This window comes from Maniola jurtina, chromosome 9 (assembly GCF_905333055.1).
Source record: "Maniola jurtina chromosome 9, ilManJurt1.1, whole genome shotgun sequence".
NCBI lineage: Eukaryota > Metazoa > Arthropoda > Insecta > Lepidoptera > Nymphalidae > Maniola > Maniola jurtina.
In genome coordinates this window covers 14,369,214-14,395,696 of record NC_060037.1, presented here as the reverse complement: position 1 = coordinate 14,395,696, position 26,483 = coordinate 14,369,214, and the positions used below count along the sequence as shown (strand labels likewise).

The 26,483-nt window shown below is 36.4% G+C and overlaps 2 protein-coding genes across 5 annotated transcripts in view; both read right to left on the bottom strand.

The window, feature by feature from the left end:
• LOC123868113 (knirps-related protein-like) overlaps positions 1–26,483 on the bottom strand; it is a 126,964-nt gene that overhangs the window by 26,264 nt on the left and 74,217 nt on the right. Inside the window, exons 1-2 of one of the 2 annotated variants that reach the window (XM_045910478.1) lie at positions 10,174–10,255; positions 9,790–9,867 (exon numbers count right to left, since the gene is read on the bottom strand). In XM_045910478.1, coding sequence (XP_045766434.1) covers positions 9,790–9,867 — 78 coding nt within the window. In that variant the 5' untranslated portion in view covers positions 10,174–10,255. Of the gene's footprint in view, positions 1–9,789; positions 9,868–10,173; positions 10,256–26,483 lie in introns of those variants that run through there. The other variant, XM_045910477.1, reaches the window with a different exon arrangement.
• On the bottom strand, positions 7–2,977 carry LOC123868115. 3 transcript variants are annotated; one of them, XM_045910481.1, is made up of 8 exons: positions 2,710–2,977; positions 2,504–2,613; positions 2,184–2,418; positions 1,562–1,633; positions 1,413–1,481; positions 1,276–1,332; positions 849–918; positions 146–182 (listed from the first exon to the last, which is right to left on the bottom strand). In XM_045910481.1, the coding sequence occupies exons 1-7, from the start codon at positions 2,773–2,775 to the stop codon at positions 856–858; spliced, it is 672 nt and encodes a 223-aa protein (XP_045766437.1). In that variant the 5' UTR covers positions 2,776–2,977; the 3' UTR covers positions 146–182; positions 849–855. The 3 variants fall into 3 exon arrangements, with proteins under 3 accessions (XP_045766436.1, XP_045766437.1, XP_045766438.1); XM_045910482.1 differs by lacking the exon at positions 1,276–1,332; XM_045910480.1 differs by lacking the exons at positions 849–918; positions 1,276–1,332 and having other exon boundaries at positions 7–182; positions 2,710–2,860.

Here is a 26,483-nt window from a genome sequence, read left to right as displayed (position 1 = left end):
AAAATATGTTATTTTAAAGCATTTTATTTATTTTTTTCATAATATTCAATTTTTTTTTTAATCAAAATTTCTTCTAAATCTAAATTTCGAGCTATCCTTTTCTCATTATCCATTTGAGCTCTGTGGAGCTCCCTCCTGCAATCGATTTCCACGCTTGCGATGGCATTTGCAGCAGCAGATGTCTGTAATATACAAAATATTATAGGTATTTACTTATACTTACTACTAGAGGATGCCCGCGACTTCGTCCGCTTGATTTAGGTTTTTAATGATCCCGTGGGAACTGTTTGATTTTCCAGGATAAAAGTAGCCTATGTCCGTCCCCGGGATATAAGCTGACCCTGTACCAAATTTCGTCAGAATCGGTTCAACTGTTGGGCCATGAAAAGGTATAGGTAAAGGTATAGGAAAGGTATACACACTTTCGCATTTATAAAATTACTAGCTGATGCCCGCGACTTCGTTCGCGTGGATGTAGGTTTTTTAAAATTCCCGTGGGAACTCTTTGATTTTCCGGGATAAAAAGTAGCCTATGTGCTAATCCAGGGTATAATCTATCTCCATTCTAAATTTCAGTCCAATCCGTCCAGTAGTTTTTGCGTGAAGGAGTAACAAACATACACACACACACATACAAACTTTCTGCTTTATAATATTAAGTGTGATATATAGTATGGATGGATTTGTACATTAACAAAAAAAAATGTGTGCTTTGAAGTCAAAAGATGTTTTATGTTCAAATTCCCCATCAATTTTAGGTCTAGATGGATATAAAAGCACTATTTCTGAAACATTTCAAATTCAAAGGCTGCTGCCACTACCTTGATGCTTTTGAATATTTGTTTTACCTTGTTCTCATTTTCTTTTTTTTTTATTCTTCTTTTTTCTTATTAAACGATTGGTCAGTGCAGACTCAACCTAGAATAATAATTATTACTTATTAAAATCAACTCATTGGCATAGGAAAGACTTACATATTCAAATTTTTATCAAATACAAATTAATGAATACATGATAAAACCATCCTCATAGTATGTAATTTAATTACTGTAGTTGAGGTTTGGTTATTTATTGTTCTAATGTAATATAATTATTTTTATGAGTGCTCAGTGGTAAAAAGGCTATGAAGTACTAACCAGTTGCCAAGTTTAGGGGATGGAAAAAGGAAGAAACCGGTTGCCAAGGAAAAAATTGTGGAAAAAGCTGCACCTGCAGCGTAGAATTTTTGGTGAAGTTGATTAACCTGTAGGTACTTGGGCAGCATTCAATATTTACCTTGTTCTCATTTCCTTCTTTTTTCCGCTGGTCATTCTCATTAGTTATAGGTAAGATCTGAAGCAATAAAAGTGTGTTAGGTGAAGTTGATGAACCTGTAGGTACTTGTGCAGCATTTGATATGAGGTCATTATGACCTTGTTCTCATTTTCTTGATTTATTTTGCTCATCTCATGATTAGTAGGAGGAGTAGTATGAGGTAGGACCTGAAGCAATAAAAGTGTTATTAAATTGGGATGACTATCAAAATTCATTGATCAACCCATGTTGTTAAATATTAATTTACCTCTTCTGTAATTCCATCCTCCTGATGTACCTCTAAGATGATTTCATCTGGTGACAGCCCTCCAACCTTGACCTGAAATTATATATTACTCATATATATGGATAAAGTACTGTGATAGCCTGTGATAGTGGTTAGGACGTCCACCTCCTAATCAGAGTCAGGGGTTCAATCACAGACACACACCTAACTTTTCAGAGTTATGTGCATTTTAAATAATTAAATATCACTTGACATCATGAGGAAACCTGCATGCTTGAGAGTTCTCCATAATGTCCTCAAAGATGTGTGAAGTCTGCCATTGTGCACTTGGCCAACGTGGTAGTCTATGGCCAAACCCTGAGAGGAGATCCATGCTCTGTAGTGAGTCAGCGATGGGTTGATTATGATGATGATGATATATGGATGTGAGAGTACAGACTGAAACACTAGAAAACTATTTGATAACAAATAATATCCTAATTAAGTTGTATTAAGTACATGAACTAGCAACTAAGACATAATAATAAAGATGTATAATATCTCTCACAACAACGAGACTTATAAGTTACTTCATTAACATGAAAAGACCCTTGTCACCAATGTTCGGATCATAAACCTACACAATATATTGTAAAACATTCACCTGATTGATTTGATCAGAATCAAATTCATTAGTGTCGATCACAAATTCATTGGGAAGCCATGCACTGATGTCTTCACTCTTTAGAGGGTCCAACTGTGGCGGTGGGCCGCCACCTGTAGCAATGATTTGCTTCCGCTCTAATGATTTTAATCGTTTTTCGTGCATCTTAATGATGCCCCATTGTGATTTTAGCTGTGGAAGGATACGTTTGCTCCCCTTACACATACTGTTAAAACTGTGAACAATAATATTATGACATGTAATGTTTATTTACAAGTATAATGCATTGTATTGATTTTAACAACACCATAATTAGATACCTATTTAACAAATCTGCCCACGCTGCCTGCTTTTTGGAATTAGTGTTAGTGTCCGTGTTTTTGTTTTCAATCACAGCCACCCTCTCCCTGACCAACTCCATTAATAAATACTACGGAAAGAAATAAACACGTAAATATATATAAAAAAAGGAAGTACACCGAATACACACTTGTGTAGATTGTAGAGAACTGCTGTAGGTACTAACCTTGTCTTCACTTAACCAATTCTCACTTCTTTCTCGCTTTTTAGCCACTTTTCTTCCTGTTTCCATTTTTAATTAAGTTATAAACAAAACTCCGAACGATAATATCCAAATGATCCAACCTATCCTCCTGACAGTTGACACTTTTGACGTATACAAATGTCACACATGCGTCACTTTTTGTCACAGAGCCCAGCATGAGCCCAGTATTTTTGGCATTTTGTCTATGAATTCATCAGAACGACAACATAATAAAGCGAAACTAGCCTATAGCGAGAATTTAGCTGTGAGAGGTTTATTGAACCTTTATGAAAAAAGAAAGTTATGAAACGTTTAATAGGCCTAATGAGTATTTTAGCTAATGAACGATTTAAACCTATAATAAGGGATTTTTATGAATAAGACTGTAAAACTACAAGATAAGGCAAATGGTTATTGGCATTGAATTGTGTTATGGTAGTATAATAATATGAAGTACGTCAAAAAATATGACATTAAAGAGAACAAAACAAATGTAAATTAAAAATTTATAACACCCCCGACAAGTGAAGGTTAGGTACAGTAACTAGAAAAGAGAGATAACTTTCAAACGGCTAAACCGATTTTCTTGGATTATAGCTAAGAACACTTGATCAAGCCACATTTCAAACAAAAACAAACTAAATTAAAATCGGTTCATTAGTTTAGGAGCTACGATGCCACAGAAAGATACACAGATACACACGTCAAACTTATAACACCCCTCTTTTTGGGTCGGCGGTTAAAAATTAGGTTTGTCTGTGCTTTTCTTATAACACTGGTAAGAAAAAGATGCGAAATGTGAATACCTACTCTAAAATTTAGTTCCACTCAGAATCATACCATTACTTGCAATCGATTGCAATATTACGGCGTCATATTGAGACTACGTTTTAGAGCTATAATATAGCGGGATATAAACTGCAACTTTGTCCACCATAATACAATTAACACCAATAAAGGTTTTATGCGTGGTGCTTTGATGGTGCAGTGATGTTATATTAATGGACAGTTTATTCCTTGCGATAAAACTTTAAAGGCTTTTGACACCACCCGTGTATAATGGGACCATAAGACAATGAATATTATAAAGGACTAGCTGATGCCCGCGACTTCGTTCGCGTGGATATAGGTTTTTTAAATCACGTGGGAACTCGTTGATTTTCCGGGATAAAAAGTAGCCTATGTCACATTCCAGCAGTGTAATTTCATAACTTATCGATCTACAACTGAATGATAGCCACTAACTAGCCACCGAACTCATTTGATTTTTTTTTTTAATCCATTGAAGATTTTTCACGAAAATTATTTTAGTATCACTCAGTGAAGCAGCAATGTAGAATCAAACAAAGTCCAATATCTTGATGGGTATCATTTAGTGCAGATCACTCAGCGAATCCTTACGCTGCTGGTCTATAACTATGCCGTTCTGTTGTGACTTTGTTGAAGAACAAACCAATAAACCAACACACTTTCATATTGTTATTTCATATTGGCATAGGTATTATTGTAAATTGAATACTTGGAAAGAGCAACCGCCGAGTTTCTTGCTGGTTCTTCTCGGTAGGAACTGCATTCCGAACCAGTGGTAGATTATGTTGACGATTCAAAAGCACTTGTAAAAGTTTAATTGAATAAAAATATTTTGATTTTTTTTTGAATTTTTTCGCATTTATAATTTTATAATATGTGTAGATAAGAAGTGATTTTTTCATACACACCTTGTATTATTATTATTTTAGTACATACGATACACTAGTGCAGGGGTTCCAAATAAATCTATACTACGCGGGCGAACTCGCGGGCACCAGCTAGTCAGAGATATACAAGAATTAGGTATAAAATCGGAATTAATCTTTTTGCTTTTATTAGTCCACATAAATTATTCGTTGACTGAAATACTGACACGGTCAATTAATCTGATGATCTCTAACATTCAATACCTAACTCATCTTGTAGGTCAACAAAAGTAAATCCAAGAAACGGGTTCTCAAGGTCATACTTCACTTGTCCAAGGATCGAAATTGATGTGAACTTTTGTTTTAAACGTTTTAAATTTTTCTTTTATTTGTACGTTGATATAAATATTCTAAGATACACAGTTGGTTTGAAATCTTAGAGCGGCTGTACCTATACAGGCAATTTGAAGCAAGTCTTGAAGAATTTCAAGTCAAGTTTGAAGAATTTGAAGTTGTGACTGACTGCTCCAATATTTCCTTCAAACGAAGAGCAGTCGTGAAGTCGAGCAATTTTAACACCAACAGTCAACACTGACTTCTCTTGATTTTTCGAGCGACAGCTCCGGCGCAAGTAACCCCATCAAGTTTCTAAATTGCAACAGTTGAACTAACAACTGCTCAAGAAGTTGTCATTGACTGCTAAAGCAGTCGGCGCACGTTATTTAGCAACCAACTGTTCGAACTCTATGTCTGAATATTCCTACTGCTTTGTTAGAGTTAAGATATCAAACATGGCTAAAATATACCTTAGGTTGCAAAGTTGTTAGCATTCATGGCACCATTCCATGCGGGCATGACTTGTCTGGTAGTTAGTTTAGATTTTTTAATTTAAGTTAAACTAAATTTAATTATTTCAACAAAACCAAATACCTATTTATATTGTGTTACTAAATATTTATGTATGAATCATAATATCGTATCAGACGCGATATTATGATTTGCCATGCATAGATAGTTACCTACTACTTTTAAAGACACTTTTTTATTCGAATATTCCTCACTACACTGTGTATCTTTGATTTTGATTTGGTTTCATATCATTGCATTCTATATTGATATTAGGTACAGATAATATTTGTACGAGCAATTAATCTTGTATGTCAGGGGTCAATTCAAAAGGTGAGTTACTATATTTTTAAGTTTTTTTTTTGTATAAGCATCGTAATATTATGTATTGACCATTTTGAGTTTATTGTTCTTAGTTTTTTACGGAGTGAGGTGCTGAGGCAATGAAGTGCATATTTTTTAAAAAGAATATTAGCCATGTTAAATGACTAATATTCCCCTTTCCTCTCCAACTAAGCGTCAGGCTTGTGCTAGGAGTAGGTACGACAATAGTGCAACGGGCGGGGTTTGAACCGTCGACCTTTCGGTTTTCAGTCTTTACCGGTTGAGCTATTGGGGCTCTAAAATTTATACGGACAAACAGTCAGAACCCAAGTAAATATGAAAATCATAAAACAGAATTTTTCAGATTTTGCTGCCAAGCTCTAGTCTATAAATTTAAAAAAAAAACCTTTTTTTTATAAATTAAAAAAACAATACAAATAAGTCGATTTACACCTATTAAGTGTAAACTCGCCGGTAGTAATTTTCCGGAGTGTGAACGCGTGCAACGTGTCTTAACACGCAGTCAAACACCATAACCGACCTTTCAGTTTCCATCGCGATCGCTAACACATCATTTAATCATTATCATCAATCAAAATCATCGTGATCTTTATATTTTTTTATGCACTTAGTGTTTGTTTATTGTAACTACCTTTACTTTCATTTTATTAAGTATTGAGATGTGGACTTCATCTCCGAAATAAGCTACTTACTAATAAAATAAAAAGAATACGGCATTTGCCGAAAAGGGAGCCAATGTTTAGAGCTTTGTTTTTTGTTTAGAGCTCATTGAGAAGAGTACAAATATATTTGTAATTATTTTTCAATTTAACAAGTGTACTTAAATTAAAAATTTATAACACCCCCGACAAGTGAAGGTTACAGTAACAAGAAAAGAGCTAATAACTTTCAAACGGCTGAACCAATTTTCTTCGATTATAACTAAGAACACTCTCGATCAAGCCACCTTTTAAACAAAAAAACTAAATTAAAATCGGTTCATTAGTTTAGGAGCTGTGATGCCACGGACAGATAAACAGATACACACGTCAAACTTATAACACCCCTTTTTTTGGGTCGGGGGTTAAAAATAAGGAAATGGGGGGCCGTCAAAGTTGTCAGTTTTAGACCGTTTTTGTGACGGGGACTATCCCGAAAACTTAACTAGTTAGAATAATTCCGGTATTGTTTATATTATATACTGTATTTAAACGACAAGCCTACTGAAAACAACGATTTATAAAATAGTTGGTAAGCTGTGACAAAAACAAACGAACATTTTTTGGGGTTTTCATTCACGGTTTATTGCAGTGTTCTAGCTCGGAAAATAATTAATATTTCTTATACCCAAAATATGATGTTGTACTCGGGACTCGCATTTGACCAGTTTTTTAATATCCAATCCAATCTAATCCAATCCATCAGCCTGTATGCGTCCACAGCTGGAGGCCGAATATCACCACTTTACAAAATTGATCCCCGAAGGTCCTGAATGGAGGCCGAAGTATCATCAATTCTTCTATTTGTTACAATAGCTTAGTTTGCTTGGTTGCCCTTAAACGCAAAGGTTCAGTAGGTTCCCTAGCTAAGTGTTATTGCTGTTTGCGCAAGCGCAGGTCGTATCAAGTGGAACAGAACCACAATGGCGTTTGCGTCACTACTGTCGCAGGATGCGGGAAACTCGGTCAATCGGGCAACGTAACATCCTAGATACATTTAGCTCTATAAACTATTGTGAATGTCACATTTTTACCCAACTACGGCAAAGCCAAAAGGAAGGGTTATGATTTTAGCGGTATATGTATGTATGTTTGTTTGTATCAGATTCTGTGTGTTATATGATAGTTTAGTGGTCAAAACTTCAGCATATTTTTTGGAAGGCTCTGGGGTTTTTATTCGGGCACTTTTCACACTTTTCTAACTTTTCGGAGTTATGTGCGTTAATTTTAAGCGAATTAAATATAACTTCACAAAAGTGAAGAAAAACATCAAAAGGAAATCAGCATGCCTGAGACTCTCGTAATACCTATTATTATCAAAGCCGTGCTACACTTGGCTAGTGTGGTACTCAGTCATTTTACATTTGGCTACGGTCTAAACTTTTCTTATTGAGATTAATTATATTACAAGCGCTGGCTCGTCCAACAAACTAGCCCACCAGTTTGGCGATAGATAAACTGTTAATATTTTGTAAATATGTCTTCTGCATCAAAAAATGGATCAAATAATACGCTACAGTAATTAATTTACGCATCCTCCAGTCGAGAAATCTCAACTATTCTGATTTATCGCCCGACCAAAAAAAACTAAGTATAACGGATCATTGCGTGAACGAGTTATCCATGTGCATCGCCCGGACACTGCTCCAGTAAATAATATACAAGCAAAAATATACACTTTAAACATAGAAATAGGTCGAAATAAAGGTTATTTCTGCGTGTATATTTTTGTAATGCGTACGGAGATTTGGAGGGTGTATATCGGAATCGGATTATTGCAATTAATATTGAATCGATTTTATTTTGATGTTCGGTTATGATGACCTGTCTCTTCACATGGATTGTTTACAAAATGTTACGAGAGAAATAGTTAAAGATAAACCGTGAAAGAACAATCCAAAAAATCTTCGTTATTAAATCGTTGTTTTCAGTATTTGTTGTTAAAATACAGTATATGGTACGTTAATGATTCCTAACTTGTTTAGTTTTTGAGATAGAAAGACGTCAGACAAAGACGGGTCCCATTTCGTTATTTTTTAAAATAAAAAATAGGTTTATTCTTACTGCACTCAAAAATAGTTCAAAGCAATGATATCCCACATGTTAGGGTAAGAAAAACATTTGTTTTCGGCTCCTTTTTTATGTATGGGAGCTCCCCTGAAAAAACAGACAGACAGACACACAGCAGAGTGACATTAATAGGGCTCCGTTTTTACCATTTGGGTATGGAACCCTAAAAATGTGTTTTCATTAACATTATTTGATCATATTATTGTTAGTCTGAAAGGGGCATTAGGCCTTGATACAATTACACAAAAGTTGCACTAACGATTTTCTACGCCGTTTCCTATTTGATAGCAATTAGATCTATTTTAACGCATTTGACGTGAAAATGTTATTATGAAACTGTAGATTTCTAATAATATTATTATGTTAAATATTATTTGGTTTAGGAAATATTTTACTGGTTGAAAACTTTGCGTTAGTAAAATAAGTGTCGAATAAAAGAAAACTGCAAGTGGTAAAAGTATTGTTAAAGTAATATCATAGGATATGTATGCTCATTTTACTCGTGATTACACGACTTTCCAAAAATAAGGATTGAATGTTTTCAGGATTCATGTATGTATGTTATGTATGTTTATTTATTTCACCATAACTTCTAAATGCTTGAAAAGATCTGGATTTATCGTGTATCCTTAGAATCCTCACATCGTTCCGAGCATTAACTATAATTTTTTTTTGAAAAAATTTAATTTGGAGTGTGGAGGCTATAAATCATGTCGCCATTTTCAAATTGTGATTTTTTTTTATGTTTAGTCCGTATTTTTTTCTAAAAAACCGCCATGAGAGATTGTGAATTGCTGATTCTATGTAATTACTCCTCAACTCTGACTCTATATGGCTATAGTTATTAGCTGTTATTACCCTATCGGAAAAGTTATTAGAGTTACAAGGGTCAATGTTAATTTTTGGTTCCTGAAGGGCATTATATCGAACCCAGAGAGTAGCGAGGAGTTCAATATACGCCGCCAGATATCAAAATATTTTGGTCTCAAGTGATACGCACACAATTTTTTATCACTGCCTATGAGAAAACAAAACACATACTAAAACACATACACGTACAAAACACACGAACGTGGACAAATCAGAAGAGCTCAAAATTCCATGAGAACAAAATAGAACTTTGTTCCCGCTATCCCCTAATGCCAATTGCCAATATTAGTTTGTCGAATGGATATGATGAAAAAACTATGTCTATGATAATATGTCTAACTATGATATGATGTCCCGTAGAAACCAATTTGGTAATGGTCAGAGTGAGGGAGTCAGTTTGATCTTGAATCGAAGATAGGTCAAACATTAGGCTACCTTGCGTCAAAAGTGGGATCATTTTGACGCTTGCCAATGACGTCGGAGACTCGACGTTTTTCACAAGTTCCCCTGTGAACTGTGGATGTTCTATGGGCTTAAATATTTGTTGGAATATTTACCTTGCATCCCTCACACGTGAACGCGCCGAAGTGGAACCCAGCCGCTGGCTCGCCGCATACTTTGCACTTTTGATTCATCTGGAACAAACAGACTCTTATTTATAATCTTCATCATCATCAGCCAAGGCCAAAAAATATGATATTAAATAGAACAAGACAAGTGTAGATTAAAAATTTATAACACCCCCGACAAGTGAAGGTTACTGAGGTTTTTGTGTCGGGGGTTTTTTTTAATTTTGAGTTATTGCGTCTAACGTTAAATATAGGAAGTTAAATTTATCTTATGGGCATTATGGGATACCGCGAGGTCTCATTTCGGGGTGAACCACTAATTATTAAAGATCTAAATCTTTAAAAGCCGCCGAATAAGAAAGGAACGCTTACCAGTAAGTAGGTATCTACAAAAATCTAATTATTCAAGAGAATTTCTGAGTTTAATTACAAAGTAGCGATATCTCGGCGAGCAAATTGTTTCTCTTATCGACGTTTCTGTAATATTGGATCCGTCTCAAACCCAATTCGTCGTTAATACGCCGTGACGCGTTATTTGCCGAACACTCATTACTTTATAATTTTACGTTTTGAGTTTCACAGTTTATGTGTCTGTTTGTATGGTCGAGAAAATATAGGTATATTCATAGCGCTAAGCAGGGATCTCCTATCAGGATAAGAAGAGTTTGATCACAGTCTACGAGCCAAGTACGGATTGGCAGGCCTTATACACCATTGAGAAAATCAAGGAAAACTCTCAGGCATGCAGGTTTCCTCACGATATTCACCTGCACCGTTAAATCAAGTGACATTTGCCTAAAACGCATATAATCCGAAACGGGCACCTGCCAAGGAGGCCGACATCAACCACTATTACTATTACTGCTTCCACACCGGACATTTTCCGCTACTTTTCATCCCGGAAAGTCAAAGCGTATCCACACGCCTTTAAAAACCCTAAGTCTTCTAGTTGTAATAATAGTGCAGACTAGCTTATGCCCGTGGCTTCATCCGCGTGGACTACACAAACAAACCTCTATTTTACCCTTTTAGGGGTTGAATGATCAAAAATTATTTCACGGATGTTTACGTCATAGTAGCTATCTGCATGATCTATCCAGTAGCTGTGCGTTGAAAGATCAGTCAGTCAGTTTTTCCTTTTAAGTATAGGTATATAAAGATGTCCCGAGGTGGTTATTTTGGGTGTTGAAGTATTCAGGCTTTAGTTTCTGAACCATAATATTATCTCGATTTATTAATCACTAGCTGATGCCCGCGACTTCGTCCGCGTGGATTTAGGTTTTTCGAAACCCCGTGGGAACTCTTTGATTTTCCGGGATAAAAAGTAGCCTATGTGCTAATCCAGAGTATAATCTATCTCCATTCTGAATTTCAGCCAAATCCGTCCAGTAGTTTTTGCGTGAAGGAGTAACAAACATACACACACACACACACATACAAACTTTCGCCTTTATAATATTATATTAGTGTGATGTCCCGAGATAGTTATTTTGAAGTATCCAGGCTTTAGTTCCTGAACTATATTGTCTTGATCTATTAATTATACCTATATATGTAAATTCGATTTTTCATACTAGCGAACCATTTCTAGCAGTTAATTTTAAGGATCGTGGCGCATGTTATTGGCTGTGCGTAATAATGAAATCGCGTCGTAGTTATAATTGGAAATGTTTTAATAGATCGATATAATTTGTACCTACTTGCTAACGCGAGCTGTGGTTTTGACTGTTTAACTTTTAGCATGGCATGGACTGCGCTGTTTTTTAACCCCCGACCCAAAAAGAGGGGTGTTATAAGTTTGACGTGTGTCTGTGTATCTGTGTATCTGTCTGTGGCATCGTAGCTCCTAAATTGATGAACCAATTTTAATTTAGTTTTTTTTTGTTTGAACGGTGGCTTGATCGAGAGTGTTCTTAGCTATAATCCAAGAAAATCGGTTCAGCCGTTTGAAAGTTATCAGCTCTTTTCTAGTTACTGTAACCTTCACTTGTCGGGAGTGTTATAAATTTTTAATTTACACTTGTATTTATTTAGATTATACGCATATTTTATGATAAATTAAGTACCTAGATAGTGTCTTTGGTAGTTTAGTTATATATGTACGTTTCTTAGGTGTGATGTTGCTTGTACCTTATTTACCTACATGAAAAATTAAATTAGTAAAGTTTTTAACTATACCTAGTGCTGAAACATAATATAGTCACTTAAAATAAGTTAGTTATATCAATATATAAATATATTTGATAAATAAATAATAATAAAAACTGACCGTTCAAATAAAATTTTATTTGGTTATTAAATTACAGGATAACTTGGTGTCATTAAAAGTTATGAACGAAGTCCCAAAGCGGCAGGGCAGTATTTAATGTAATACGAGTAAGTATTGCTAATAAGTGCTTATTACTTTATTATACGTAACTTAATTTAATAGTATTGTTATTACTTTATGGCTCGTTAAATTGTGTGAATTGAGCTTCTGAATTTAAGGTAATAGTTTGGAAGGCTTAAGAGGGCTCACTCCGTCAGTCGTTTCATACAATCGTAGTTCCAATTTAATTTGAATATTAAGCAACCAAAGTCCATGAAATTTTGCAGACATATTCTAGAAACTAATATCTATGTCTGTGGTTTTCCAGATTTCTGTTAAAATATTCGGTTTCAAAGTTACGCGGTCTTAAAAATTTTCATACAAATCTTTGAGCCCCTGTAATTTTAAAACTACATATTTTTAGAAAAATCTAAAACACCACAGACACAGATATTAATTTCTAGAATATGTCTGCAAAATTTCATGGACTTTGGTTGCTTAATATTCAAATGAAATTGGAACTACGATTGTTATGAAACGAGCAGAAACGAGTGACGGAGAGAGCCCTGTTAAATTGTACTTATGATAAATAACCTTAACGCACTCCTCGGCGCTTTCCATACAAACATGATTTGGTTCTCATTTGAAGATTGATTATTCAAAATCATTGAAATTTGGTCGACTCGCTCTAGAAAAAAATAGCTGCTGTTTACTAGATTTCCTTAAAAATGTATAGTTTTAAAGTAACATGAGCTCAAAGATCTACATAAAAAACTTTGAGTCCATTGCGACGAATTAAAAGATAACCAACAAACAAACATGCCCACTTCCGCATTTATAATATAGGATAGTGATGGGTAGTGATTAATATAGCATAATTTTATAAATAAAGTTTGCCAAAAATTATCTTTTTATTCAAGAATTTAAGTATTCAAATCTGGTTTTGAAATCTTCGGTCGGCCAAATAGGCACCTAAGTGCCTATTGAAAGCCGTATTTTTCTAAATTATTTGCAGTATTCAAGTGATTTGAAGAATATCCTTCGTCGGTGAAGTATTTTAGCTTTTAGAATATATAGCGCTTTGTCTCTAGCAATATCAAGACTACAAAAAACATTTACCATTTAGGAATTCCATAGAATTCAGTATACGATTACACATGTAACATTGTAGCCGGCAAAGCCATAGATAAACCACGGCATGCGAACGACCAAGAGTTCCACAGAACAAAACCTATCACAGTTAACTCGACAAACCTACAAACTCATCCTTTATCTTAACCCGTACACCCATCAGATCATACGTACGACCCATTGTTAGAAACCCACCACGCAATTTACGTCCTAAATACAAAGGGTTAGAAACCTTAATCGCGTGTTTAATTTAGTAATTTAGCGGATATAAAATTGATAGTTATACCGCTGTAGTGCTTGAAACAATGGATTGTCCAGTCTATATTGTTATGTATAAGCGCTGACATCGCTGATGTAAAGTGAGCGGAACAGGTGCGCGGAGACGTCCCCGCGTCCTAAACGCGTATTTTCAAACAACGGAATATTATTTTATGTGGGAATTTTGTGAGAACGAAATCTATGAAATTTGAATTAAAATTTCAAACTTTTAAAGCAATATTTAATGAAAAATAGCTAGATTTAAAAAGTAATTACCTACCTAAAAAATTAGTTTTGATCAAAGCATTTTAGTTTGTCAGCTTTGATTTTCCTTAGATAATATTTAAAAATGCCAATTTTTCTCATGAATCAAAAGTAAATTTATACTTGCATACTTATACTATATTATGGACAGTTAAGTATTATTAACATGAATGCATAAGTGATAAATTGTAGGCAATTTGTATTAAAGAAAAATCGCTGCAATGTAAATTTATAAGTAAAATAAAAACTAATTCAATGATTTACCAATTTCTTTATTTTCAATATTAGCTTGATTTTATGAAATATTTTTTTGGCATCCAAAATTAAAATAAACCGAACCCCGATAAAAATCCCTATAGTCTGTTAGTAAATACGCATCCTGCGCGGGCGCATCGAGTAAATCACCCAGCACGGGGTCCTCTGCGCTTATCGCCCCGCTCATCACGCCGCCCGCTCTAAATTAGATCGAACACGATCCCCAGTACAGCCTCCCAAGTTTCACTTCATAAACAGTACCTTATGTTTACTTAGCATAAGGTTTAAAATTGTACAGGAAAATAATAAAGACGCTTTTCATAAAGAGAACCTTATTACAATCAGCTTAAGGTTTGAAATAGTAGTAGAGAAATCGTATTAGATTAATGTAGTGCAATGTGTGGCTTGGTAAGTTGGCAACGCACGATGTCCCAATGATTTGTCGGTTTTATGATATCGCCTGCTGTATTTTAATATTTTGAGCGGCTCGTTGTGTTCCGTGCGATATGGGTTTGCGATATACGTATTTTGTTCGCTGTAGGTTACTTCCATTTTGAGTTTAATCAGAAAAATATTTGCGCCTCGACTGAGATGTAGGAAATTAAACGAACGTTACGAATTATTAAATTTTAAAGTTTAAAAAATCCGCATTTTCTAGTATAAAGCTTTAATTAAAAATTGTTTTGGGAAACATGGACAAGATGGAGAAAAAGGAATATCTTTTACTTGGTTATAGATAGATACCTGCAGCTACTTTACAATTTATATATTTGGTTTTAATTGAAGTTCGGAATATTTTCTCCATTTTTTCTATATACTCCACAAAATCATCGCTGGGTACAATCAAAAAAGTTTGCGAATTAATCTTATTGCAGTCCCGGTAACTTAAATATCGACATTCGGAGCTGAAATTGTGACTTCTTTAATCGGGTTTCACATACAACGAAAAAATCGCGCGGTTATTGTTAGAAAAACAAAACACCGCCCATTCGTCACTGCGGCACAGTCGCGACTGTCTGCGTGTCGAGCGCCTGCCGACATCGAGGTGCGTAGGTATAGCTCGCGTTTCGTCCGTTTCTATGAAGTTGGAATACTGATACATAATATTACCGTGCTTTAAGCTTTATCATATCCTAAAGATATTGTGTTATCATAAAGTAAAAAAAATAGTACCAATTAAATTGAAGCAATTCAATGATCAAGGGTTAGCTGCTTTTCTTTGTAAAATTCTAACATTGTATACAATTTTGTTTCACACAATCTTTAAACTACAATGACAGGTGTAAATGTATTGTTATCCTATTATTATCCCCAGTGGGATAGGATATCACTATATTAAAAGTTAGTTTAAAAATTGTTTAGGTATACCTACAACAGATTTAGTCACACCGTCTACGCATTTATAATTTCGCGTAGTTCGTGTATAGGTGATACCTATTTAGCATTCTCGGCCTGTCACCTCTGACGTTTCCTAAGGATTAATTTAAAAACCTTCACACCTTTATCAATTTGGCCGAAGAAACTCCACACCTTGATAAATTACAAAACAACGCTTTCAATCTGCCCGTCAAGCAAATATTAAGTAATTAATATGGTAATTGCATGTCTAGATTTTATTCGAGATAAATTATGACCGAGTCAGTGACGGCCCTTGCGGTTCTTTTTGCCAAAATCGAGTCATGTCATAAGTTTTTAGGGTTCTGTACCTCAAAAGGAAAAACGGAACCGTTATAGGATCACTTTGTTGTCTGTTTGCCTGTCGTGTCTGTCAAGAAAACCTATAGGGTACTTCCCATTGACCTAAAATCATGAAAGGCAGGTAGGTAAGTCTTATAGCACAAGTAAAGGAAAAAAAACCGAAAACCATGAATTTGTGGTTCCATCACATACAAAAAATAAAAATGTGTATTAATTTTCAAAGTAAGATAAATATACCAAGTGGGGTATCATATTATGAAAGGGCTTTACCTGTACATTCTAAAACAGATTTTTATTTATTATTATTCACAAGAGTTTTTGATTTATCGTGCAAAATGTCGGAAAAAATACCCGAGTAGGCACGGAACCCTCGGTGCGCGAGTCTGACTCGCACTTGGCCGGTTTTTTGGTTCATACGCCCGACTGCCCCTTAACACACTTGCCAATCAATTCTGCACTTAAACCACAAAAAAATTGAGTTGAAATTAGACTTGTGGGGGTTCATAAAAAGTGGGATGCGTAAGTTCAAAATATGTAAGCTCAACTGACAAATTAATTAAGTGGTACTCGAAGGGAATCGATCTGTTGTATCGAGTTAAATGCTCGAATACATCGGAATACGGATCGAGTCGTTGGAGCGAGTTCGCATCGCACATGATACAAGAGCATTGACCGCGTTTTTGGGGTTGAGATAATTTTTTTAATTAAAGCGGATCAAAATTTACCCAAGCATTTTCTTGAACAATTTCACTTAAGTGATACTCAAGGTACTCAAGTGGTACTCAAGGTAGGTAGGTAAGGTACACACTAATATTATAAAGGCGAAAAGTGTGTATGTCTGTATGTTTGTTACTCTTTCATCAAGAAACTACAAGACGGATTTGGCTGGGAATGGAGATAGGCTATACCCTGGATTAACACATAGGCTACTTTATAGCCCGGAAAATCAAAGCGGGATTTTGAAAAACCTATTCCGAAGGAAGTCGCGGGCATTATTTAGTTTTGCAAATCAACCGGCCGGCGGAAGCGACGTTCTGTATCAACGAATAGCTCTCGCGATGTCACGAATCATTTGCCGGATTTCAATAAAATCGAAGTCAAAGTCAAAATCATTTATTCAAAGTAGGTATCTCGTTTTGATGGTCGGAATTGTTATTCGAACGTTATAGTGGTGATAATTAATTACGTAGGTAACTTAAAACTAAAGCTACGAGGGTTCCAAACGCGCCCAAGTCTGAGAAGAGTCCACAACAAACTCAGCCGGGTAATCTTCTTTTATTATCACCACTTTACAAAATCACTTATGGCAAGAAACAGTTAAAAATTATTTTGCTATAATCCGCCAACAGGATAAATCTGTATGGTCAAACATGCAGTTACAAGCTAAGCACCGCTTACCTCCCCAACCAAGCAATAAAGCCAAGTTCCCAAGCAAGCACACCACACAAGACTTTTCCACTACTCTCGACGCATCGAGCGTCGAGAGTAGTGGAAAAGTCTTGTGTGGTGTTGCATGTGAATGGTGGTGGCAGTGCTTGCTTGGGAACTTGGCTTTATTGCTTGGTTGGGGAGGTAAGCGGTGCTTAGCTTGTAACTGCATGTTTGACCATACAGATTTATCCTGTTGGCGGATTATAGCAAAATAATTTTTAACTGTTTCTTGCTAAACATGAACTTCCGCAAAGTAACGCCTGATTCTATCCAAATCACTTATGGTTATTAGGATAGATCAGGGCTTCCCAAACTATGGGTCGCGACCCACTGGTGGGTTGCGAGCGAATATTGAGTGGGCCCTGCCTATAGTACCAACCGTCCGAGCCAGCGGCCGGGCGGCGGGCGACTGACGACTGACTTGACCGACGATGCGCGATCGGCGCGAAACATAGGAAACAATTTCATCCTTATAATTAAGTAATAAAAGATTGTATTAAAACAGTTTGTTATTTCAAAAGTCCTTTATTAATATTGCTAAGGCTTAAATTTCCTAGAGGTGGGTCCCGAGTTTGTAAACTTAAATCAGATGAGTCGTAGCCCAGTACACTTTGGGAACCACTGGGATAGATAGATAGTGAGGGCGTACGATGAGCAAGGTCCCTTTGCTCCCATAGATCCCCACATTCCCACGGAGGTCGGCGGTACTACATAACGGCGTCGCAAATGACAGGCCCGCTTCACACGCCCGCGCCGCTAGACATCAGAGCACACGCTTTATCCGCGGACAACTGTAACTACATCTGTAATGGCACCACACTCATCTTGCTCCACAAATTGTTATATAATTGGAAACTGAAAGTTATCTATCCAACACAATCTGTTTGAGATAGAGTTCTTATTAGAACTTGGCTTTTTAACTGACTTCAAAAAAGGAGGAGGTTCTACAATGCAATTAGACATTGTTAATGGGGCTTCCTTGGTGGCTGGCTTTTCCTGCATGTTTATCAGTGGAAGGGCGGGAAGTGCATGTTGCATGCTGCTCGTTGCACCATATAGATATAGATTGTTTTTTTTTTGTTTTCTTCTTACTGTGTTGTTATCCTTATATGTGTTTTTGTGTGCAATAAAGAGTTTCTATCTATCTATCTATCTATCTATAGATTTGTTTGGTTTAGCGGATTATAGCAAATTAAGCTTTTGGTTCCTTGGTATGTCATACTTTTAACGTGGTCCCATTTTAGTTTGGCGAAGATCTAATGAATATCATCGGAGATGGAGAACAGAACTCCTCAATGGATAAGAGAAAATTGCTCGCGATCAGTGTAATATAGCTAATTAATGCCAACTTTTCGTGTTATGTATGACACGATAATATGTGCCTTATTAAAAACTATCTATCAATTAGTCATCTTGTACGTACCTATAGGTACTATGCCAGGGCATCGATGTGTTTGTAAGAGATCTCGGAGCCTCCCAATGTGATGGGCCGTGAGCCACCGAGGTCTTTTAGTAGCTAAAAATCCTACATAACTGGATGTCTTTCCCAGAACGTCTTCAAAAGTCTTTTTTTGTCCTTTGTTGGCTATATAATGGTAATAAAGAGGGCAATACTTTAAGTTGTGATGGATTTAGTTCAGTGTAAATGTGCTCCATATTATACCACACTTGGACCAAGGATCAGGTTTGATCGCTCAAGAATAGCACTCATAATGTAACTATGAGTTCATGGTATCCAAAACGTTATTTAATTCAAATACATTACCACTTACCTTCATAAATCATTCACTCATCTTATTTGAATGCCTGCTTGTTGGTTTTACAAATTAGATTTTGCTAAGTAATAAGAATTTTTGGTGAAGCAGAAATAAATTGATTCCTCAAAGTGTGATGCGTTCTTCAAATCTGACAAGCTCCCAGTTGGACTCCGAATTACTAATCCATAGGTTGTACAAAAAAATTATAATAAGTAGGAAAATTAAACACGATATCCATAAATAAATTCTAATATAATAAACTCCGGTACGATGCCGTGTAGAAACCAAAGGGGTATGGGTTTAATGAAAACTGGCATACTCCCTTCCAGGTTAGCCCGCTTCCAACTTTGCCACCAGGTCTGATTGCAGCCAGTCTATAAATTAAAAAAAAAAAGCTACCAAGACTCCGACTCAGCATGGAGCCACCGATTCCCAATATGGTTGTTACACCAACAAAACCGATTGTTATTCGTTAGGCAAGTAGGCCGCTCTTCTAACAATTACAGGTTTCATTTCCATTGTTGCACTGCTTGACATTTCACCGGCGTAAGGGCATGCGAAACTTGATTTGAAAAATATAAATTCTAGGGCACAAGTATTTACAAATGCCCGTCTGCGTGCTTCGATTAATAAAGAAGACGCCTTTTGCTTAGAATACCAACGGTTTTAATTAGGCGCTAGTATGTTCTACTTGCACTGAACTGATTATATGACACTGAGTGGGTAAGAATGTGGTAAGTAGTTATTGTCGTTTGGATGCGTGTAGGCAATTTTGCAACAGGATGGGGTTAAGGAGTTCTGTTCTGTTCTTTGTGCTACTCTTGTAACATAAATTCTTACAAGAGTAGCACAAATAATATGAGTGTGGATGTAATAAATTACTATTAAACTTAAATCTACTTTAAAAACCGGCCAAGTGCGAGTCAGACTCGCGCACCGAGGGTTCCGTAGCTACTTGGGTCATTTTGCGACGTTTTGCACGATAAATCAAAAACTATTATGCGTAAAAATAAATAAAAATCTGTTTTAGAATGTACATGTAAAGCCTTTTCATATGATACCCCACTTGTTATAGTAATCTTACTTTGAAAATTGAAACACATTTTGTTTTTATTTTGTGATGAAACCACAAATTCACGGTTTTCGGATTTATTCCTTTACTTGTGCTATAAGACCTACCTACCTGCTAAATTTCATGATCCTAGATCAATAGGAAGTACCCTTTAGGATTTCTTGACAGACACGACAGACGGATAGACGGACAGACGAACAGACGGATAGATGGACAGACGGACACAAAGACAGACAACAAAATGATCCTATGAGGGTTCCGTTTTCCCTTTTGTGTTACGGAACCCTAAAAATGGACCGAATCGCATCGCATTATAGAACGTCGCGATAAAAAGTAAATAAGATAACGAGGGTAAAAAGAAAAATATAGAGCTAAAGAAATGTTAAAGGGCGTTCAGCGTGTCATGTAGTTCTCACCATCTCCTCAAGTGAGCGCGACCAATCCGTAATGGCGGGAAAAGAATAAGCACAGATAATAAATGTATTTGTTATCTCTTTGATGCGACATTATGATGTCTCTTTTATTAACCCCCGACCCAAAAAGAGGGGTGTTATAAGTTTGACGTGTGTATCTGTGTATCTGTGTATCTGTGTGTCTGTGTATCTGTGTATCTGTCTGTGGCATCGTAGCGCCTAAACGAATGAACCGATTTTAATTTACTTTTTTTTTGTTTGAAAGGTGGCTTGATCGAGAGTGTTCTTAGCTATAATCCAAAAAAAATTGGTTCAGCCGTTTAAGAGTTATCAGCTCTTTTCTAGTTTTCTTGTAGAAAAGAAAGTTAGATAACCGTTAGGTTCATAATATTATGTCAATTGACAAATGTCAAGCTGTCAAGATGGACGTTGCCTAAATACATAATTATTTATTTGAAAATGATGTTTTGGAAAACTCAGATACTTAAGATCGTAGGCGCGGAATAGTCCAAGAAAATCAGTTCAGCCGTTTGAAAGTTATCAGGTCTTTTCGGTCTTTTCTAGTTACTGTAACCTTCACTTGTCGGGGGTGTTATAAATTTTTAATTTACACTTGTTAGGAACTAGATGATGCCCGCGATTTCGTCCGCGTGGATTTATGTTTTTGAAATTCCGTGTGAACTGTGATTTTTCGGGATAAAAAGTAAGTCCATATAGATGTAAAAAATCACGTTGATCCTTTGCTCTTTGCTCACACTCACATTTGTAATATCAGTATGATTTACGGAAAAAAAAAACAATCTAACGTATCTACAGAAAAAACACTTTAACAATCTAATGTAATTCCCTAGTAGGTATAGGATGGTATCAGCCTCAAAAGATTTCAATTGGTCACTTCTTCTGGTATCTTCCATTTTGCCAAGCGGTTTTTTGGGATTTCTGTAGTTCACGCCGAAATTTTGTAGGACTTGTGCACTTTATGGTGACATTTTGTAAGATTTCTGCATTTTACGGCCCGTTCACACATGGGAGTCCGTTTTACTGGTACGTTTTTAACGGATACGTCATAAATTTATGCTGTGTTCACACATAGGCACCGTATAGCGTTCAACGGATCCGTCATTATTGGATGCGATGTGTGAACAGAAAACTCGCAGTATACCGACGCTATTCTACAAGGATGGATCTATCCGTTAAAATTCTACGTATCCGTTTATTTCCGTTCCGTTCGTCCAGTATTCGATGACAAAACGGAATGTAATTTTTTTACGGAACGATATTTTTTACTGTATAAAGAATACTGTGCCATGTGTGAAGTCGCTCATACAACTACATACGCCATCAACGAAAAAAAAACGTACACGATAAAACGGAACAGTAAAACGGAGACATGTGTGAACCGGCCGTTACGCTGACGTTTTGCAGGATTTCTGCATTTTTAACCCCCGACCCAAAAAGAGGGGTGTTATAAGCATATAAGTTTGACGTGTGTATCTGCTACGGTGCCACAGACAGATTCACTATCTGTCTGTGGCACCGTAGCTCCTAAACTAATGAACCGATTTTAATTTAATTTTTTTTGTTTGAAGGGTGGCTTGATCGAGAGTGTTCTTAGCTATAATACGTACAAGAAAATCGGTTCAGCCGTTTGAAAGTTATCACTCTTTTCTAGTTACTGTTACCTTCACTTGTCGGGGGTGTTATAAATTTTTAATTGACACTTGTACGACAACATTTTGTAAGACTTATTTGCTTTATACTTAGTTTTAGTTTGGCTGACTTTAGTTGGGCCGACTATACCGCTCATCTCAGAGAGGCGTAACCTAGACGAAATGTATAATATTCTGTAACGTATTTTGCTGTGAAAAGCTTAAAGTAAAACTTAACGATAACATCAGGGCTTGAGATCTCGAATGTTTAACGATCATCTGTATAGAGGATGCGATTAAACATTAAAAGCAGGCCGATCGGTATATAATAATACATCATAAAATCTGTAATACCGCCTTTGCAAAGCGCCGCGATCTCTTGATTTCGTTTTGATAGGCGATAATTTGTTATGCTCTCATGGTTACATACTTTGACTCGGAGCCTGTGCATACAGAAGATTATAATGTCTTAAGACAGCTGGTTAACTATAACTCAAAATTTAAAAAACCCCCGACACAAAAACCTCTATAAGAGAACTAGAAAAGAGCTGATAACTTTCAAACGGCTGAACCGATTTTTTTCGATTATAGCTAAGACATCTCGATCAAGCCACCTTTCAAACAAAAAAAAACTAAATTAAAAAAAAAAATCATTCGTTTAGGAGCTACAATGCCACAGACAAATACACAGATACACCAGATACACACGTCAAAATTATAACACCACTCTTTTTGGGTCGGGTGTTAATAAGTGTTCATATTATGAGGTTCAACATATCAAAAGGTCAATAAGGCTTTAATAGTACCTTCTAGCCCAGTGGCTAAGACTCTTCCAGTCAGGAGTCTGGGAGTCCATCTTGGGCACCTCTAACTTTTCGGAGGTAGATATGTGTGGTTTAAGCAATTAAATATCCTTACGTTAATGGTGAAAGAAAACATCGTGAGGAAACCTGCATGCCTGACAGTTATCAAAGGTGTGTGAAGTCTGGCGATTCGCGCTTATTGTCCAGTGAAGGGGGATATGACCATACCCTTTGTTTGTTTGTTAGTTTAATGGTTTGTTGGTTTGTCTGTCAATTACGTCGCAACAGAGCAAACGCGTCGACGTGATTTTTGCCGGGTTCAAGACGTGGAAGGTGACATAGGCAACTTTTTATACCGGAAAATCAAAGAGTTCCCACGGGATTTTTACAAACCTAAATCCACGCAGACGAAGTCGCGGGTATCACCTAGTCACGAATGAATTCAAGCGTGTGGCACTGGCTGGAGATATTAAAATTAAGATCATAATGTACCGAAATAAAATAAAACCATGCCAACGCAGGTGTGCATCGTCACTTAAACGATTCGAAAGAGTTTTTGCTCAAAAAAGTGAAGGCTTTTGACGAGATAATAAATGAGCGGTTGTCGTGCTTTCGTATTTGTTTTTGGTGCGATGATACGTTTCACATTATGCAAATAATCTTATTACTTTTTGCAATGCGATAAATATGGATGTATCTTAATTTATTCGACTTAGTTCAAGCTATAAATCTCTTAATCATAACGATGGCCTACAACTTTGTAGGTTTTAACCAATTCCTAGATGTAAGTAGATATTACTGGCAAATTGGTATCTATAACACTCAACTTCACGAATGATAACTCAAAATTTAAAAAACCCCCGACACAAAAACCTCTATAAAAAAACTAGAAAAGAGCTGATAACTTTCAAACGGCTGAACCGATTTCTTCGATTATAGCTAAGAACACTCTCGATCAAGCCACCTTTCAAACAAAAAAAAAAAATCTAAATTAAAATCGGTTCATTAGTTTAGGAGCTACGATGCCACAGACAGATACACAGATACACAGACACACAGATACACAGATAGACACGTCAAACTTATAACACCCCTCTTTTTGGGTCGGGGGTTAAAAATATCTTAAACCCATTTAACACGGTAAATGAATTATCATTATCACTACTTAATATTATACTTTAGTTATATTTATTTAATACTAGATGATGCCCGCGATCATCCATGTAGATTAATTTTTTTTAAACCCATGGTAACTCTTTGATTGACCCATGGTAAAACGTTGTCTATAGACAACGTTTTACCCTGACATCCCGAGCTTGCATCCCGGAATACCTATAGGTATTCCGGGCAGACAGACAGACAGTTCAGATATTGAGAATTTTACACACGCGATCGTAGATCGTGGATGGATCGTAGTAGTGTGAAGATGCTCTTATATAACATGTATTGATGGCTCCTTGATGTGAAGGGCGATAAAACACGCGTAACGCGCTGCTGCAAAATAGATATGATGGGAGAATAACTGAATAACCATTATATTTCATGTTGTTATTTCAATAGTTATGATTATCCATCCATATCCATACTTCCATACTTATATTAATATTATAAATGCGAAAGTGTGTCTGTCTGTCTGCTACCTTTTCACGGCCCAACAGTTTAACCGATTCAGACGAAATTTGATACAGGGTTAGCTTATATTCCGGGGACGGACATAGGCTATTTTTGATCCCGGAAAATCCAAGAGTTCCCTCGGGATTCCCAAAAACCCATCCGCTTAACCGATTTGTATGAAAGGTACCGAGGTAGCTTGCGTCCCTGTAATTGACATAGGCAACTTTTTATCCCGGAAAATCAAACAGTTCCCACGGGATCTTTAAAAACCTAAATCCACGCGGACGAAGTCGCGGGCATCTTGTAGTTCCATATAAATCCATACTTATATTAAAAAAAGCGAAAGTGTGTCTGTCCGTTAAATAAATATATTTACGGCCCATTTTCTTACCGATTTTGGCGTAAGTGCAGAGGCAGCTTATATCCTAGAGACGAAAATATCTTGATCGAACCTTTTATTTATTCATTTATTATTTACCGCACGAGTTTATTACCGATAAAATAACAAGTAGTTAGCTGAGTAAAGTTAAAGCTGACTGACTGACTGACAGATTTATCAACGCACAGCTAAAACTGCTGGACGGATCGGGGTGTTTGGCATGCAGATAGCTATTATGACGCAGACATCCGCTAAGAAAGGATTTTGAAAATTCAAGCCCTAAGGGGGTAAAACAGGGCTTTGAAATTTGTGTAGTCCATGCGTGAAGTACCTACCTATTTAACTTATCCCGAGTAAACAAAGAGTTCCTACGAGATTTCAAAAAACTTCAATCTATCGGATGAAGTCGTGGACATTACTTACCTATCTACTTGGTACAGCTTGGATCTTCGAGACGCTGCGCAAAATCAAACAGTTTCCACGACATATCTAAATAAAACTCCTATTCGTGTGGGCGAAGTTGTGGGCATCACTGCTGGTGCACCCAGCAGTGATGCCCACAACTTCGAGCTAGATAGCTTTCATCTACTAGACGGACATCGGCAACTTTTTAGTCCGGAAAAACAAAGAGTCCCCTGGGGACTGGGAATGGATTTTTAAGTTTTTCGAAATCCAAGGGATTTTAGGCACGGGATTTCGAAAAACTTAAATCCATTCGACAAAGCCGTGGGTATCATCTATTTGGTACAGAGAGAGAGAGCTTGGATCTCAAAGACGGACATAGGCTACTTTTTAGTCCGGAAACTCGAATAGTTCCCACAGGATTTCAAAAATCTTAAATTCATTGGACAAAGTCGTGGACATTATCTTTTTGCTATAGAGATTGCTTGCATCCACGAGACGGACAAAGTATAGATATTATATATCCCAGAAACTCAAAAAGATCCACGGGATTAAAAAAAACCTAAAACCACGTATACCTACCTACCTACGAAGTTGCGGGCACCATCCAATATGTAATAGGTATTTCGTGTTCACACACCATTTGCCTCTCTCCTCCAATTCAGCAGAATAACATAAATGCAATAGAATGGTGATAGACCCGTAGCATAGCGCCAATTGTAAATAATATGGGTCCGGATGGAATAGTCCAGGTCGCGCGTCTAATGAGGCCACGTGCGAGGTTCTCCGTGACCTCGCATCATCTAAGGTACTATCATCATAGGTGCAGTATTCTACATGCTTGGAATTTGGATGAATGTTTAAATATTATTTGTTTCATGGGACGATATGGAGAACAATTCTACAATTTTTTTAACCCCCGACCCAAAAAGAGGGGTGTTATAAGTCTGACGTGTCACGTATCTGTGTATCTGTCTATGGCGTTGTAGCTCCTAAACTAATAAACCGTTTTTTTGGTTTGAAAGGTGGCTTGATCGAGAGTGTGCTTAGTTATAATCCAAGAAAATCGGTTCAGCCGTTTGAAAGTTATCAGTTTTTTTCTAGTTACTGTAACCTTCACTTGTCGGGGGTGTTATAAATTTTTAATTTACACTTGTTTATACACTTAATGAATTTAGAGTCGTTACCCTTCCCATTCATCTCATAAACCTCAGGGCTTTCTACGGATAATAAAGCTTAACTTTCTAT